At 39.7% G+C, this 12870-nt stretch overlaps 1 protein-coding gene across 8 annotated transcripts in view; it reads left to right on the top strand.

Moving 5' to 3' along the window:
- Window positions 1-12870, top strand: part of FRY (FRY microtubule binding protein) — a 223574-nt gene that overhangs the window by 94406 nt on the left and 116298 nt on the right. For 7 of the 8 annotated variants that reach the window (XM_085536268.1, XM_085536269.1, XM_085536265.1 and 4 more), the window contains one exon: window positions 12584-12783. In XM_085536268.1, coding sequence (XP_085392394.1) covers window positions 12664-12783 — 120 coding nt within the window. In that variant the 5' untranslated portion in view covers window positions 12584-12663. Of the gene's footprint in view, window positions 1-7808; window positions 7978-12583; window positions 12784-12870 lie in introns of those variants that run through there. The other variant, XM_085536267.1, reaches the window with a different exon arrangement.

Genomic DNA, 12870 nt, shown 5'->3' with positions numbered 1-12870 from the left:
CCTGTGGCATGCATTTTTCTTTCTGGATGTGCAATTCTGTATGTGTTACAATTAATATCTCTTATATGCTTGCATGTAGTTTTCCTAATGCTACTCAAATTAGAATGACTGCTTTACTGATTTTCTGTCAACCAGTGTTAATCTGTTTTGCCTGTGAACTCCATAGAAATGTGTTGTTTCTTCTTTGTTCATAGATCATGTAAATAGTACAAGACTGAGAAGTGATCTTTGTAACTCCACTAGAAGCATTAGGGTATGATTCCCTCTTAAGCAGTGTCAGAAGTATCTGTTATCTAGCTTTTAACTTGTCCTTATTATCATACATTGATCTCGTTGTTCTCATTTCGCAATTTGGTAAGATATCAATCCAGTTATCGAACAGAAATACAAGACTCCTCTTCTAAGTTCGTTAACCAAGTTTATCATCTCATAAAAAGATACAGTTAGTTTAATAAAATCTACTTTCCACAAACGTATGCTCATGGCTTTGTGTTGGAATACTTTCTTTATGAATCAAAGCATCTGTTCCTGAGGGAAGGTCAGGCTCTCTGTGTTACAGCTGCCTGGATTGTCCTCGTGGACACTTTAAAAAGACTATTAAAATGTAAGTTTTGTCCCACCCATCTGTAATATTGAGTATCCCTTGTAATATCCCATAAAAATAATCATTCGTGATTCTCAGAAGCTCTTAGGTTTTTCTGAGACATTATTCTGTTTTCTCAGTGTTCAAATGTGGGAGTATTTGGAAAATCGGATAATCAGCCTAGGAACCTTTCTTTATTCTCCTAACTAACTGATGTGGGGTTCATCTCTGCAGGTGTCTTTTCCTTGCCTTTGACTACAGGAAAGCATAAATGTGTGGTTCAGTTACATGCGATGCTCCTGGGTTTCTAAGTGAGGGCAGGAAGTCCCATCCCCAGTCTTCTGGCATCACAGGGTCACCAGAACTGTGCAGGAGCAGAACTCAGAGATAAAATGTCCGTTCTAGTTTGTTTCAATTGAAGCCTTCTCTCATCAATTCCTAGCTTATTTTGTGTTATTTTTATGAGCAGGTGAGACACTGAACAGTCCAATAATGTATTTCTGGCAATAACTTTTAGCAACATTTAGACATTTCAATATATGGAAGGAGCTTTCTGTAATGGCTCCCTGACCAGCACAAGATCAGTGTCCTGTCTGTGTTCCTGTCTCCCTTGTGTGGGGTTTTTGCAGCTGCCCAGTATATATTCATGTCCCAGCTAAAGCCCTCATGATTCACTGATCTGCTCAAGTGAAAGTCTTTCACTTAGCAGCTGTAGATTAGCTAGACAATGAAAAAGCTTCATTGAGCTAATGTGGATGGCAAAGTCATTCTTGTCTTGCTCTTTATGTATTTTGAAACACAAGGAGAAATACTTAGAACCTGAGGTCTGAGTCTAGTAAAGCAGCAAATATTTATGTTCCCCTTAATGGCTAAGAAACCAGGGAATTCACATTTCAAAGAAAGAACTGTTAATGTATTGTTAATAAGAGTTATTAGACATTACAGCATCATAATAGTGTATGGCTAATAAGAGATGATTCGCTGATGGTTGTGTGTTTGGTTTCCTCTAAGCAGAGGCCAAATAGTGTTTAATTCAGTACAGAAGACAGACAATGCTGTGAGTGTGCTGCTGCAGTAGTAACAACAATAATGATTGAATCAAAAAGAAGAGTAGAGAACTGATCATAGTTATTAATCCTGATTTTGGCTGCAAAACTTTGTATAAATGTTACTTTGTGTGCTGCATTGTAGGGAAGAATATGAATGGATTAGTCTGACTTATTTTCATGCTAGTGTTGATTTACACAAATCTCCACTGTGCTTTCATTACAGAAAGCTTCATAACACTTCGTAGAAGTTTTCTTGTCCTGCAGAGGTTTTGTTTGCCAGTTTACAGTGCCAGCTCACAGCTTGGTTTACTCCTGCTATTGTGCCATTTTCCACCCACACAGTCAGTGATATGAAGCCTAGCCAGCAGCAGCTGAAATGCAGTGTGATTCAGCTTGCTTTGTACAAGATACTCTTGGAGAGTTTAGAGACTGAGAATGACAATCCTCTCTTAACAGCCTTGGATGCCTGTCTTTGTTGTCAGTTCTTCCTTGGCAATCACTAGAAAGGATTTCACAGAATCACAGAATTGTAGGGGTTGGAAGGGACCTCTAGAGATCATCGAGTCCAACCCCAACTCCATTTATTCTGTCTTAAGCTAAGACTCCAAGAAAGATTTCCTGAATCATCTCAAAGCATGAGTCTCTCTTCACTTTATCTGGAGCCTTGATGGCTAGGCTAAACTCAATATTTAGCTTGTAAGTGGCTAAATTTGAGCCTTTCCCAAAAGGTGGCAATTAGGTACATCAGGAGATGTGGTCAAGGAAGTGATTACAGTTTTAAAGGTTTTTCTCCAGTGTAGTACTACATTCTGAAACACAACAGTTTAAAGATGACTTCATATTTTTTACAGTGTGAAATAAGCAAAATCCTACAGGAAATCAACTCTTAGCCATAAGCAGAGGTCAGTAGGACTGTTCAGACCATGCAGTCAGACAGCAGCCTGCTGTTTTGTGTAGTAGAAAATGTGTTTGGCTACGGGTGTTCATACACTGAGAAGAAGCAACATCATCCCTCACCAAAAGGCTGTTTTCGTTCCAGTAAAACACACGGATTTTTATCAGCACAAACCAACATTTGTCTGTAGTTTGGAAAAGGCATTGTGGACTGATAGACAAATAAATTCACAAAAGATTCTGATTCTACCATCTGAGATAAACGTTTAAACCGAAATAGGACAAGAGTGCAAGCATTTAATGTCTTTTCAATATTCCATCTTGCCCATGCTCTCACAATTCTACTGTAGAACATTTAGGAAGAGGAAGAAAGGTATCCTCTCTCCAAGAGAAACTGTGTAGGGATGGGAGATGCAGGTCACATCCTCCCTGTTTGCTCATCCTTCTTTTGGAAGTAACCATTTTGTCTCTTTGGGATTCTTGTAGCCTTGTGCTTCCTCGGCGCTCTTCCAAGTTCCCTAAAAATAATTCTTCTGCTAACACCCATCAGCCACAAAATGATGGAATATCTTCATCTCCGTGTCTCTAAAAGGAAAGCAAACCCAACAAAACATCCATCTGAAAAACATACAGGAAGCTATTTTCTCATTCAGTGAAACCGGAGGGGAGGTTTTAAACTTTGCTTATAAAAAAGTATAAAAGAATGTGATATCCTCACTTAAAAGTATTTTAATCAGAACTGGAGCCCAAAGAAAATCTGGCAGAGTTTCAGAAATGCAATGCTTTTGGATTTAATTATTTTAAAATCTGTTAATCTGCTCATCTGAAAACGATGATCTGATTAGATCTTCCCACCCTTATTCTAAAGCCATTTTTAGTTTTGGGATAACGGGTAAAGATAACAAAGCATTTGAAGTCATATAGAAAAGGCACCCGTATAGTTATTATAAAGCCAGTCTCCAGAGAGTCAGCATTTCCTTACAGTATAAAGCACAGAAACTGAAAATGATTTCTGTTTGACTTGGATCCCATCAGAGGCAATAAATATATTTCCTTTACTGAAAAGTCACCCCCAGATGGAACACTCAGACGGTAATTGGAAATCTCTTTGGGACTCTCCCATGTCATTTAGCTTTTTTATTCTTTAATCGTAAAACCAACTAAGCAAATGATAAAATAAACCCAGCTAAAAATGTTTCTCTGTGTTATATGCCTAGATTCTCATGTATATTCAGCTCATGTGCTGTGGTTTGTGCAAATAAGAAAGCAAAAATGTGGGAGAGAAGGAGCAGAAAAAGAAGTGATGAGCAAAGAGAATGGGCTGGGAGGTGTGAATTGCTTTCCTGCATCACTCAGATGTCTTGCAGGGATCTGAGATGAGAACCACGGGTGCATTTTTAAGCAGCACAAACTCTGAGCAGTAAGTCAGGAAAGGGAGAGAGGGAAAGTCTACATCTTGCGTCTTAGTTACTAGGAGTTTTGCCAAGTCAGTGAAAAGGACTGGAAAGGGGGTGGACATATTCAACAGGATTTCCTGTACGTTTGTTTGTTTTGGCTGTTGCCCTTCTCGAGTCCCTTGTGTACACAGACATGCTCTGTTGCAAGAGAAGAAAGTGTGTGCCACCCTCCACTTTGTTCTGAGAGGTCTTCTGTCAGTTGCCTCTCTTCTGTGCAGAATTGTGGTGCCCATATGTGAATTCCAAAGCTTTGTACCAACATGCCAGCAGCCAGAACATGACAACCAGAAGGCTGCTGCTGCACAGTAAAACAAAACAGATTGTTTCAGCCTTTCTGAGGTGCCAGGTTGAGCTCCATCACTTAAAGCTAATCGGTGCTTTACCACACTCAACCAAACAGCATGGCAGCGTGTGCACGGACTGTTCTGTCTCCCTGAGCTTGGACAGAGGTATCCATGTTAACTGGTTATATATTAATGGTGTTCATCTCAAAAGACAGCTACTTCACCTCTGAGTAGAGTGTTTGAGCAATCTGTATGAAGTACCCACAGAGAAAAGCATGCCTTACAAGTGGTATTTTTAGCATCCCATCAGGCCTACTGAGGGGCCGTATATGTTCTTGTGGATGAAATACATGGTGTGTACACATGCGATAACTTTAAGCTTTCTTTTTCTAACTGGGTTGACCAGTGCTTGTTATGCTTCACCAGCATCTCAGCTACTGCTTAGTGGCTGCATTAATTAGTCTCCTGCTTTCTGGTTTTGCTGTTCCTTGTGTTCACAAAGAATTTACAATCTCTTATCATAATAGGAAAAGAAAGTTTGGAGAAAGATTGCCCAGCCAAGTCTGCACGAGGTCAGAGCTGCATCCTATAATTCAACATGTATTCTGAATGAATATATCCAAGCATAACGAGCATTTCTTCACAAAGTCTTCAGACAGAAGTAATGTAGAATGTTGCTCTTATCTCGGCTGCATCTGTTACCAAGCTCTGGAATGCCATTATCACTGAAAATATCTCTTCCCCCATGCCATTTTACACAAATATCTCTCCCAGTCTTTGCACATTTAAAGAAACAGAGGAATCTGAAATTTATGAATTATCATTTTCTCCCTTACAATTTAAGCATAATCAGGTATGTTGAGAATTTCAGTTCAGAAGACCCAGGGCTGTGGGCACAGCCCCGAGTGCTGGCGCTCAAGGAGTGCTTGGGTTTGGGTGGCCCTTTGTGAAGCCAAGGGTTGGATTCGGTGATCCTTGTGGGTCCCTTCCAACTCAGGATATTATGTGATTGTGTGATCAAGGAGTGCTTCTTTAATCTCTAACAGCCTTTCCTATTTTATCTTCTGTACTGAATAGTAACTCCTGGCATGGTAACTCACCTGATGTGCCCAGTCTTTCATTTTGCATGGAATTGTTGCAAAGCAGACCATCTCTCTGGATGCTCAACCAAAGTGACTCTTCCTGAAGAGTCCATATGTGATTTGGGGAAGTATTCTTAGGGAAGAAAGTTAGTTGCTATTTGCAGGCACAGAAAGTGAAGAAGTAAAAAGAAGTATGTCTGTGGGATCTGGGGATCCCCTCTGTTCTGCCCTTTCTTCCTATTCCTTGTGGTGTGTTACATAAAGACAGTTAAAAGGGATTGGATTTTTCACCATGTCTTTAACTTGGGATGGGATTTGAACTCAGATTTCAAAAAGATAATAGATCAATCAGGGTTTGAAATAAGGGCTAGAGTACAAAAGATGGGCAGTGTATGTAAAAGTCAAAGTGATTCTTCTTACTAATCCAGAAGTGGTTCTATGATGAGCCCCATTTAGCACAGTCAGAAAAAGACAGTTCTCCTCAAGCAAGGCCTTGGTTAGCTGAGAAACTGGTAAACCAGGGAGTAGATATGTCCTATCTCAGACACCTCTCCCTTCTTCCTAACTGCATATTTACCAAAATATAATATAAGCTAATTATGAAAAACATTGAAGTAGCTGTTTGTATGCTTTATAGCAGCTTCTAAGGTCTGCTAAGAAGCTGTTGTGTGAATCTGCCTTGTGTGATGACATTGTCGACATAGCTTTCCTTCTTTAGTGCTGGAAATCATTTGTACTTCTAGACTGTGGGCTAGTTTGCATTCTCCTGGGGATGAAAAGATATGCAATTGCTTTTTGAATATGCGTGTCCTGTACAGAGAACTGCAAATGCTACATTTGACTGAATCTATTGCTGCAAAACTTGCTTTAAAATAAAAATAGAAATAAAAAAATAAGGAGTAAGACAAGTATGGATCAACTATGTATTGTATAAAGTTGATTTCCCTATAGAAAGGAAGACCAGCACCTGTACCACTGTAATTGTCCCCTTTACTTTCCAAATAGTCTGGATGAGGGACTCAAAAAGGCACTGAATCCTATCTGGTCTTTCATTTAGTGAGTGTAAATCCTCCTGAGCAAGGATCAGAAACACTAAAAGATTAGAAAGTATCTGTTGGTCCTTGTGAAGTCTGGTACTTTAAAGAAATTAATTGCTAATGGATGTATTACAAGTCATTCACATTGTGCTTTATTAAGTTTATGCCTTTATGATTATTTTTGTTAAAATATGCAATGGAATTGTGAAAATAATATTTCTATTGAAATACTGCTTCCACCACATTTCCCATGGGAATCTCACTATTTCTGTCACTAGCACAGAATCTTCTAGACCTTTAGGTGGCTTTTTTTCAGCAAGTTTCCTGTGAATCTGATCTCTTTACACAGAATCATAGAATCATAGAATGGCCCGGGTTGGAAGAGACTTCAAGGGTCATGAAGCTCCAACTCCCCCCACCACAGGCAGGGCCACCAACCTCCAGATGTAATACTAGACCAGGCTGCCCAGAGCCCCATCCAACCTGGCCTTGAACACCACCAGGGACGGGTCATCCACAACCTCTCTGGGCAGCCTGTGCCAGCACCTCACCACTCTCATAGTAAAGAACTTCCCCCTGACATCCAACCTAAATCTTCCCTCCTTCAACTTAAAACCATTTCCCCTTGTCCTGCTGTAGTCTACCCTTTCACAGAGTGGACTCCCCTCCTGTTTATAGGCTCCCTTCAGGTATTGAAAGACTGCAATGAGGTCACCCCTCTTTACCTGTCAAACTCACACTAATCACACAAGGCACCTTTTGCTAACCTTGACACAGTGTACTGCGTCCTTGCAAATTTAATTCCTGACAGCTTGTTTAATGATGTGTTTTCTCTTTATTATTACAACAACAGTTTTAAAACAAAGCACGTTTTCTTCAAGAGTCATTTCAACAGATGCATTATTCAGATGTATAATTATCCTTAAGAATATGTGGTTTGTCACTGACTCTTGGCATGGGAAAAGGACGGATACTGTGTTGGTTTTATCTCAAGGAATTTGGGCTGTGTGTACTGTCGGCCATAAGGCCTTAGTTACAAAACAAAACGCATCCTGCCTTGTCTGTGCTTTGCTTTTCTATGCTAATTGCTTTCAGCTTGCACTGTGTGATCATGCATGTAGTTGATACATGGGGTTTGTTTATGTGGAACTCTATTATCCTGTCTCATGTTCTTGGAGTGCCCGAAAGTAGTTTCACTAATCTGTCAGCATAGTATGTACTTGTGGATAAATATAGACGTGCAGCCTCTGTGTGAGTGGTCATCATCATATGCTGAAGCTAAAAATTACCCCTCTGGTTATGGAAAGGCTGAACTGATCCGGAGGCCTGCGCTAGCTCACACACTGTAGGTCTTCAGCACTCGTCTACTTGAAAAACAAAAATCAAAAGCAATATGGACCAGAATGATGGGAAATTTATAGTCAAGTGTGATATGGGATTATGAAGCAACTATCTGCCTTCTGGATTTCAGTTAGAAAAGGATTGAAACTTTTCTAACTCGAGTGGAGCATTTCAGGTATTCGCAGGCTCATGGATATTACAGTAGCATGTTGGAGAAAATCCAGTGTGATCAGCTTTATAAAGGGGCTCGGTAGGTACAAAAATACTGCAAATACATGTTGTGGTTTGTGGTTTTAGTCTGTTTGTGGTTTGCTATAGTGCAAGTTTGGCACAGTTAACTAGCAGAATGCTGTCTCTGTTTCTTGTGGTTAGAGATACTGAAAATCCAGTAGCTGTTTGGCTGACATGGTATCCAGCATAGTGTGCTCTTAGGTTGTCTTGATCTTTCTTTTGTTTTGCTTTATCTTAGAGCCTTAAGAAATATACCTGGCATGTAAATCATAGCAGAGACTCTGGCACGGTAGCTGAATTTTGTCTCCTTCCCATTGTCATCTGAAGTGATTGTGTGGTCAGACTGCTGTGCTTTTTCACAGCCATTTCCATAATCAGAGAAACTGTTATACATGGTAAAAAACAGCAGTGATTTTATTTCAGTAATTCATTCTAGGGCAATAGTATGTGGTTATGGTGATAAGGGTTTCTGATATTACATTGCTTGTCCCATATTTCTTGTTTTTAAATGCTTTCAAATGCATAACAGTGAAGAAATTCAGTGGTTATAACCTGAACTGCTTGAAAATAATCTGAAGGAAAAGTAAGGAGTATTCTCTGAATGCTCTGAAATACTTACTGCAGATAGAATAGGAAATAAGGAATGTATCTTGTTAACAACAAAATGGGTTGTTTGAGAGAAGTAGCTTCTGACAGAATTGCACCCCAAAATGGTGCAGACATCTCACACCTCATCAGTCATAGTTCATCTTTTTCACATATTTTTGTAGGATAGGAGATTTAGGTATGCATAGAGCTTCCTAGCATTGACTTGCAGATTCCCTACTTTGGCAGGGCCCTTGGTTCATCTGGACTGCTATGGGCTCCTGCCCTCTGCATGGGAATCACCATTCATTTTCCTTGGGAAAGAATTATGTTGCTCTAATTGAAATGTTTGTTTTAACTCAGTATTTGTACGCAGACCAACACCCTTCTGTATGTTGGTAGTTCAGACTAAAGGTTTCAGTTGTCCGTTCTGGTAATCTTCACGTAGAACTGTATTATTTTGAAATTATGTAGTGGAAACTTTGACAATGAAAACAGCATTTTGAATTGAGCGTAATTCCCTTGTTAACATCACATCTCTGCCCTTCTCTTTGGTGATTTCACACATAAAAATGTTGCCTTTTATTTAATAGGGAAGTGTTTCACTTGCAGAGCTGGCAAAAGTTGATGCTTTTTTTTTCATTATTGTTTTTAATGCCTACATTATAATGAATCAATGCAAAGGGGCCTTTGCATCGACCTTGTTCTGCAAGGTAACTACCAAACATCATAGTAAATGACGAGGGAGGTGATGCAACTGAAAATAGATACTAGAAAGCCAAGCTTTTATGTAAGTTTACTACCAACTCAGGATCTACTCAGAGCCCTCGTGCTGTCAGCAGTGCTGACTTCTACACCTTATGGGCAGTGAACAGCTACAAAATGATGTATTAAACATCTGAACTAAAGAAATGTCATGTGAAACTCATTTCTGTACCTGCTGTTGTTATATAGCGGTGTTAGCTATTAAACTCAGGACATCACTTTACTTTCTTTTGGGGAAAAGGATGTACTGTTATGTACTTCAGAGAACTGCTTAAACACTTCTGATGAAGTGACAAGTATCACATATACATGTTGCTCCAAAAGTAATGCCTCCTATTTATTTCAATGGAAACCACAACAAATACAAAGCATGTGATACTACTGTTTGATAGAGCAAATTTTCAGCTGGAAGTCTCTATTTTTTCAACATAGTGAACGTCATTGCCTGTGCATTTTCACTGGTGATGAGCCAGTGTGCTCATAAAAACCTGCAGATGACCCACTGCTTTGCAGCTGCTGTGATGGAGTTCTTGCTAGGAAAATGTTGCCCACGCAGGCTGTCTTTCATCAGCCCAAACAGATGGAAGTCAGGAAGCGTCAAATCTGGACTACATGATGAATATGGTAGGACAGTCCAACCAAGATTGGCAATGCGATTCACAGTCTTCAAACTGGTATGGGAGTCTGGCACTAATATATTGCAACAGAAGAGTTGTCTTTATCTGTTTTCTGAGTCTGAAAGTTCAAGCCTTCAGCTTAATCAGCTGTGTTGTAGCAGTCAGAGTTGACAGTTTGTCCGGCTTTCAGAAAATCCAGAGGGATCAGCCCTTTCTTATAGCAGAAGACATCACTTTACGTGATGAGGGCTGCATCTTGAACTTTTCCTTTGATGGGGAATTCACACTGCCACTCCATGTCTAGCCATTTTTATTCCAGTTCATATTGCTGTCATGATGTTTTGTCACCAGTAATGATGCAACCCAGCCCCATGTTGGTTCATTAGGTCTTGACAAACCTTCATATGGTGTTCTTTCTGTTCCTGTGAGAACATTCTTGGGATCCACCTGATGCAAAGTGTGTGATATTCCAAAATTTTCCAGACCATTGAGGCTGTTATTCAGCTGCACACACAGTTCCCTGGTCATAGTCTTCCAATTTGTGTAGATCAGATGATTGAGCCACTCTGTCTTCTTGTATGACTTCAGAGCATGACTGTCTGGAACATGGCTTGTCTTTCATGTCACTGTCACCACTGCTGAAATACAACACCCACCGGCTCACTTTTTGGTCTCCATAAATGTTCCACAAGGGTTGATGAATATCAGTGGGGCAGTTTTTTCTGTATGAAGGGATTTGATGACACAGTTTTGCTTGAGTTGCACTTCCATGTCAGATACCATTCTATCAGAGTACCCCTCTGCTGCCATCTGTCACACAGCAACAGATTGTAATGGCGTAGTGGTAGGAAGGTTCAACCTCTACTGCCATACCACCAACATCCACCTCTGTCATTGTGGGCCAACATAATGAAATAGGAGGCATTACTTTCAGAGCAGCCTTTGTAATAACATTACTCTGCTGCAGTGTGCAGTCAACTAATCAATCACAGAATCAGTCATAGAATTGCTTAGGTTGGAAAGGACCTTAAGGATAATGTAGTATCAACCCTCTGCCATGGACTGGGTTGCCACCCACTGTATCAGTGCCCAGTGTTCCAGCCTGCCCCAGTGCCTTACAGCCTACCGAATAAAACATTTAATCCTTCTCCCAGCCTGTACTCATATCTGGGATTGCCTTGACCCAACTGCAAAAACTTGCACTTGGCCTTGTTAAACTTCATTAGATTCTCGTGTGCTGCTTTTTGCAAACAATTGCAAGTAATTGATTTCTCAGTTAGATATCTGGAATAAAATAGATTGAGGTCAGCCTGTGTGAAAAATCTTATATCACAGGTCTTAATTGGCTTCTTATTAAGGATTAAATCCCAGTGTCTCCAAAATTCTGACAGAGTACCCTAATGATTGAAGGCAAAGATTGCAGCTCTAAGGAAGTGTAATTAGGATTTCTTAGACTTAATTTCATTAGGATGAGAGGCATAAATGACCACACATACCCTTCTTCCTTCCTTCCATCCTTCTTTTGAGTCCCTTCTTTTGAACTTAGTAGATGAACTAAGCCACAGCTGTCTGCGGAACAGGGGTGAAGTTTGTGTTTGCTAGGATGACTGTTCAGAGTCGTGTATATTAGAAATAGGTTTGTATTGTCTGAATGTTCAGCTTTTCTGTACGGTTTGGTTTATGAAGAATCAGCACTAACAAAATTCAGTTGATTATGGTTTTGCCCTTAAAAATCAAGTAAAACATTGCAGGTAAAAAAAAACAGCTGAATGGAAGAAGTGATGCTGCTGTGCTAGAAGGTGGTGGTATACCTTATCCATTAGGAGAGTTATTTTCTAAGAACAGTACATATGTTATGCTTGTAGAATAATAACTAGATGAACCAAAGCATCTCTGTCTTACATTATAGTTATATCATAGACTTCTAAACTGATTTTATAAAGAAAAATATCTTCTCTCTTGTGTATGATATCATGATACTGATAATGGGGAATTCACCAATGTGCAGTACCATTTAGATTGGAAGAGGTCTCTGGAGGTTGTGCTGCTCAACAACTGCAGAATGTTTCTTATCCAGTCAAGTCTTGAGTATCTTCAGGACTGGAGTTTCCACAGTATCCATTGACAACACTCTACATGTGTTTGACTACTCTCACAGTAATCTTCTTCTATATATCTAATTGGAATTTCTTGTATTCTAGCATGTGTCTATTGCCTGTAAAAGTAAGATAAAAATCAGGCCTTTACAACTCACCTAAACCAACAGATCATACTCCTGATATGTGTAAGGATAGCTCTGTTTGAATAGCATTAAAGACTAAGTTTGTTATTTGACAGTTGAGTTGTAGACCTGGCCTAATTGATAAACAATAGGAAACGTGGATGTTGTTCAAAGAATTAAGTGTCAGCAAGAGTGAAGAAAAGAGGGTAGAGTGTGTACTGCATTGTATTAGATAAGACTTTGTCTTTAATTTCTTTTTGATTATGTAAGTTTTACCTCTAAGTTTAAGATGGAAATTTTATTTATACATTGCATATTTATTTTACTACTAACTAGCCCGCAGCTGTGCTTTGGTGGTGTGGTGGGCCATTGGGATGCTTTGGAAAAGTAAAGACGTTTAGTTACACAAAAGTAAATGCATCTCTTTTACCTTTCAGCTTCTCCAGTTGGCAACGGATATATCAAACCACCCGTCCCACCCGTTTCTGGTACGCAGAGAGAAAAAGGACCTCCAGCCATGTTGCCTATTAATGTTGACCCAGACAGTAAGCCAGGCGAATATGTTCTGAAGAGCTTGTTTGTTAACTTCACTACTCAGGCTGAACGCAAGATTCGCATCATCATGGCGGAACCTCTTGTAAGTAAAAGGAAATTCTAAGTGTATACATACTTTGATTTGAATTGATAGCATTTCCCAAATGGTAAAATACACCACTGCTATGGT

Source organism: Coturnix japonica, chromosome 1 (assembly GCF_054131305.1).
Source record: "Coturnix japonica strain WE chromosome 1, WE-NBRP24, whole genome shotgun sequence".
Classification (NCBI taxonomy): domain Eukaryota; kingdom Metazoa; phylum Chordata; class Aves; order Galliformes; family Phasianidae; genus Coturnix; species Coturnix japonica.
This window is presented reverse-complemented; position numbering and strand designations above follow the sequence as displayed.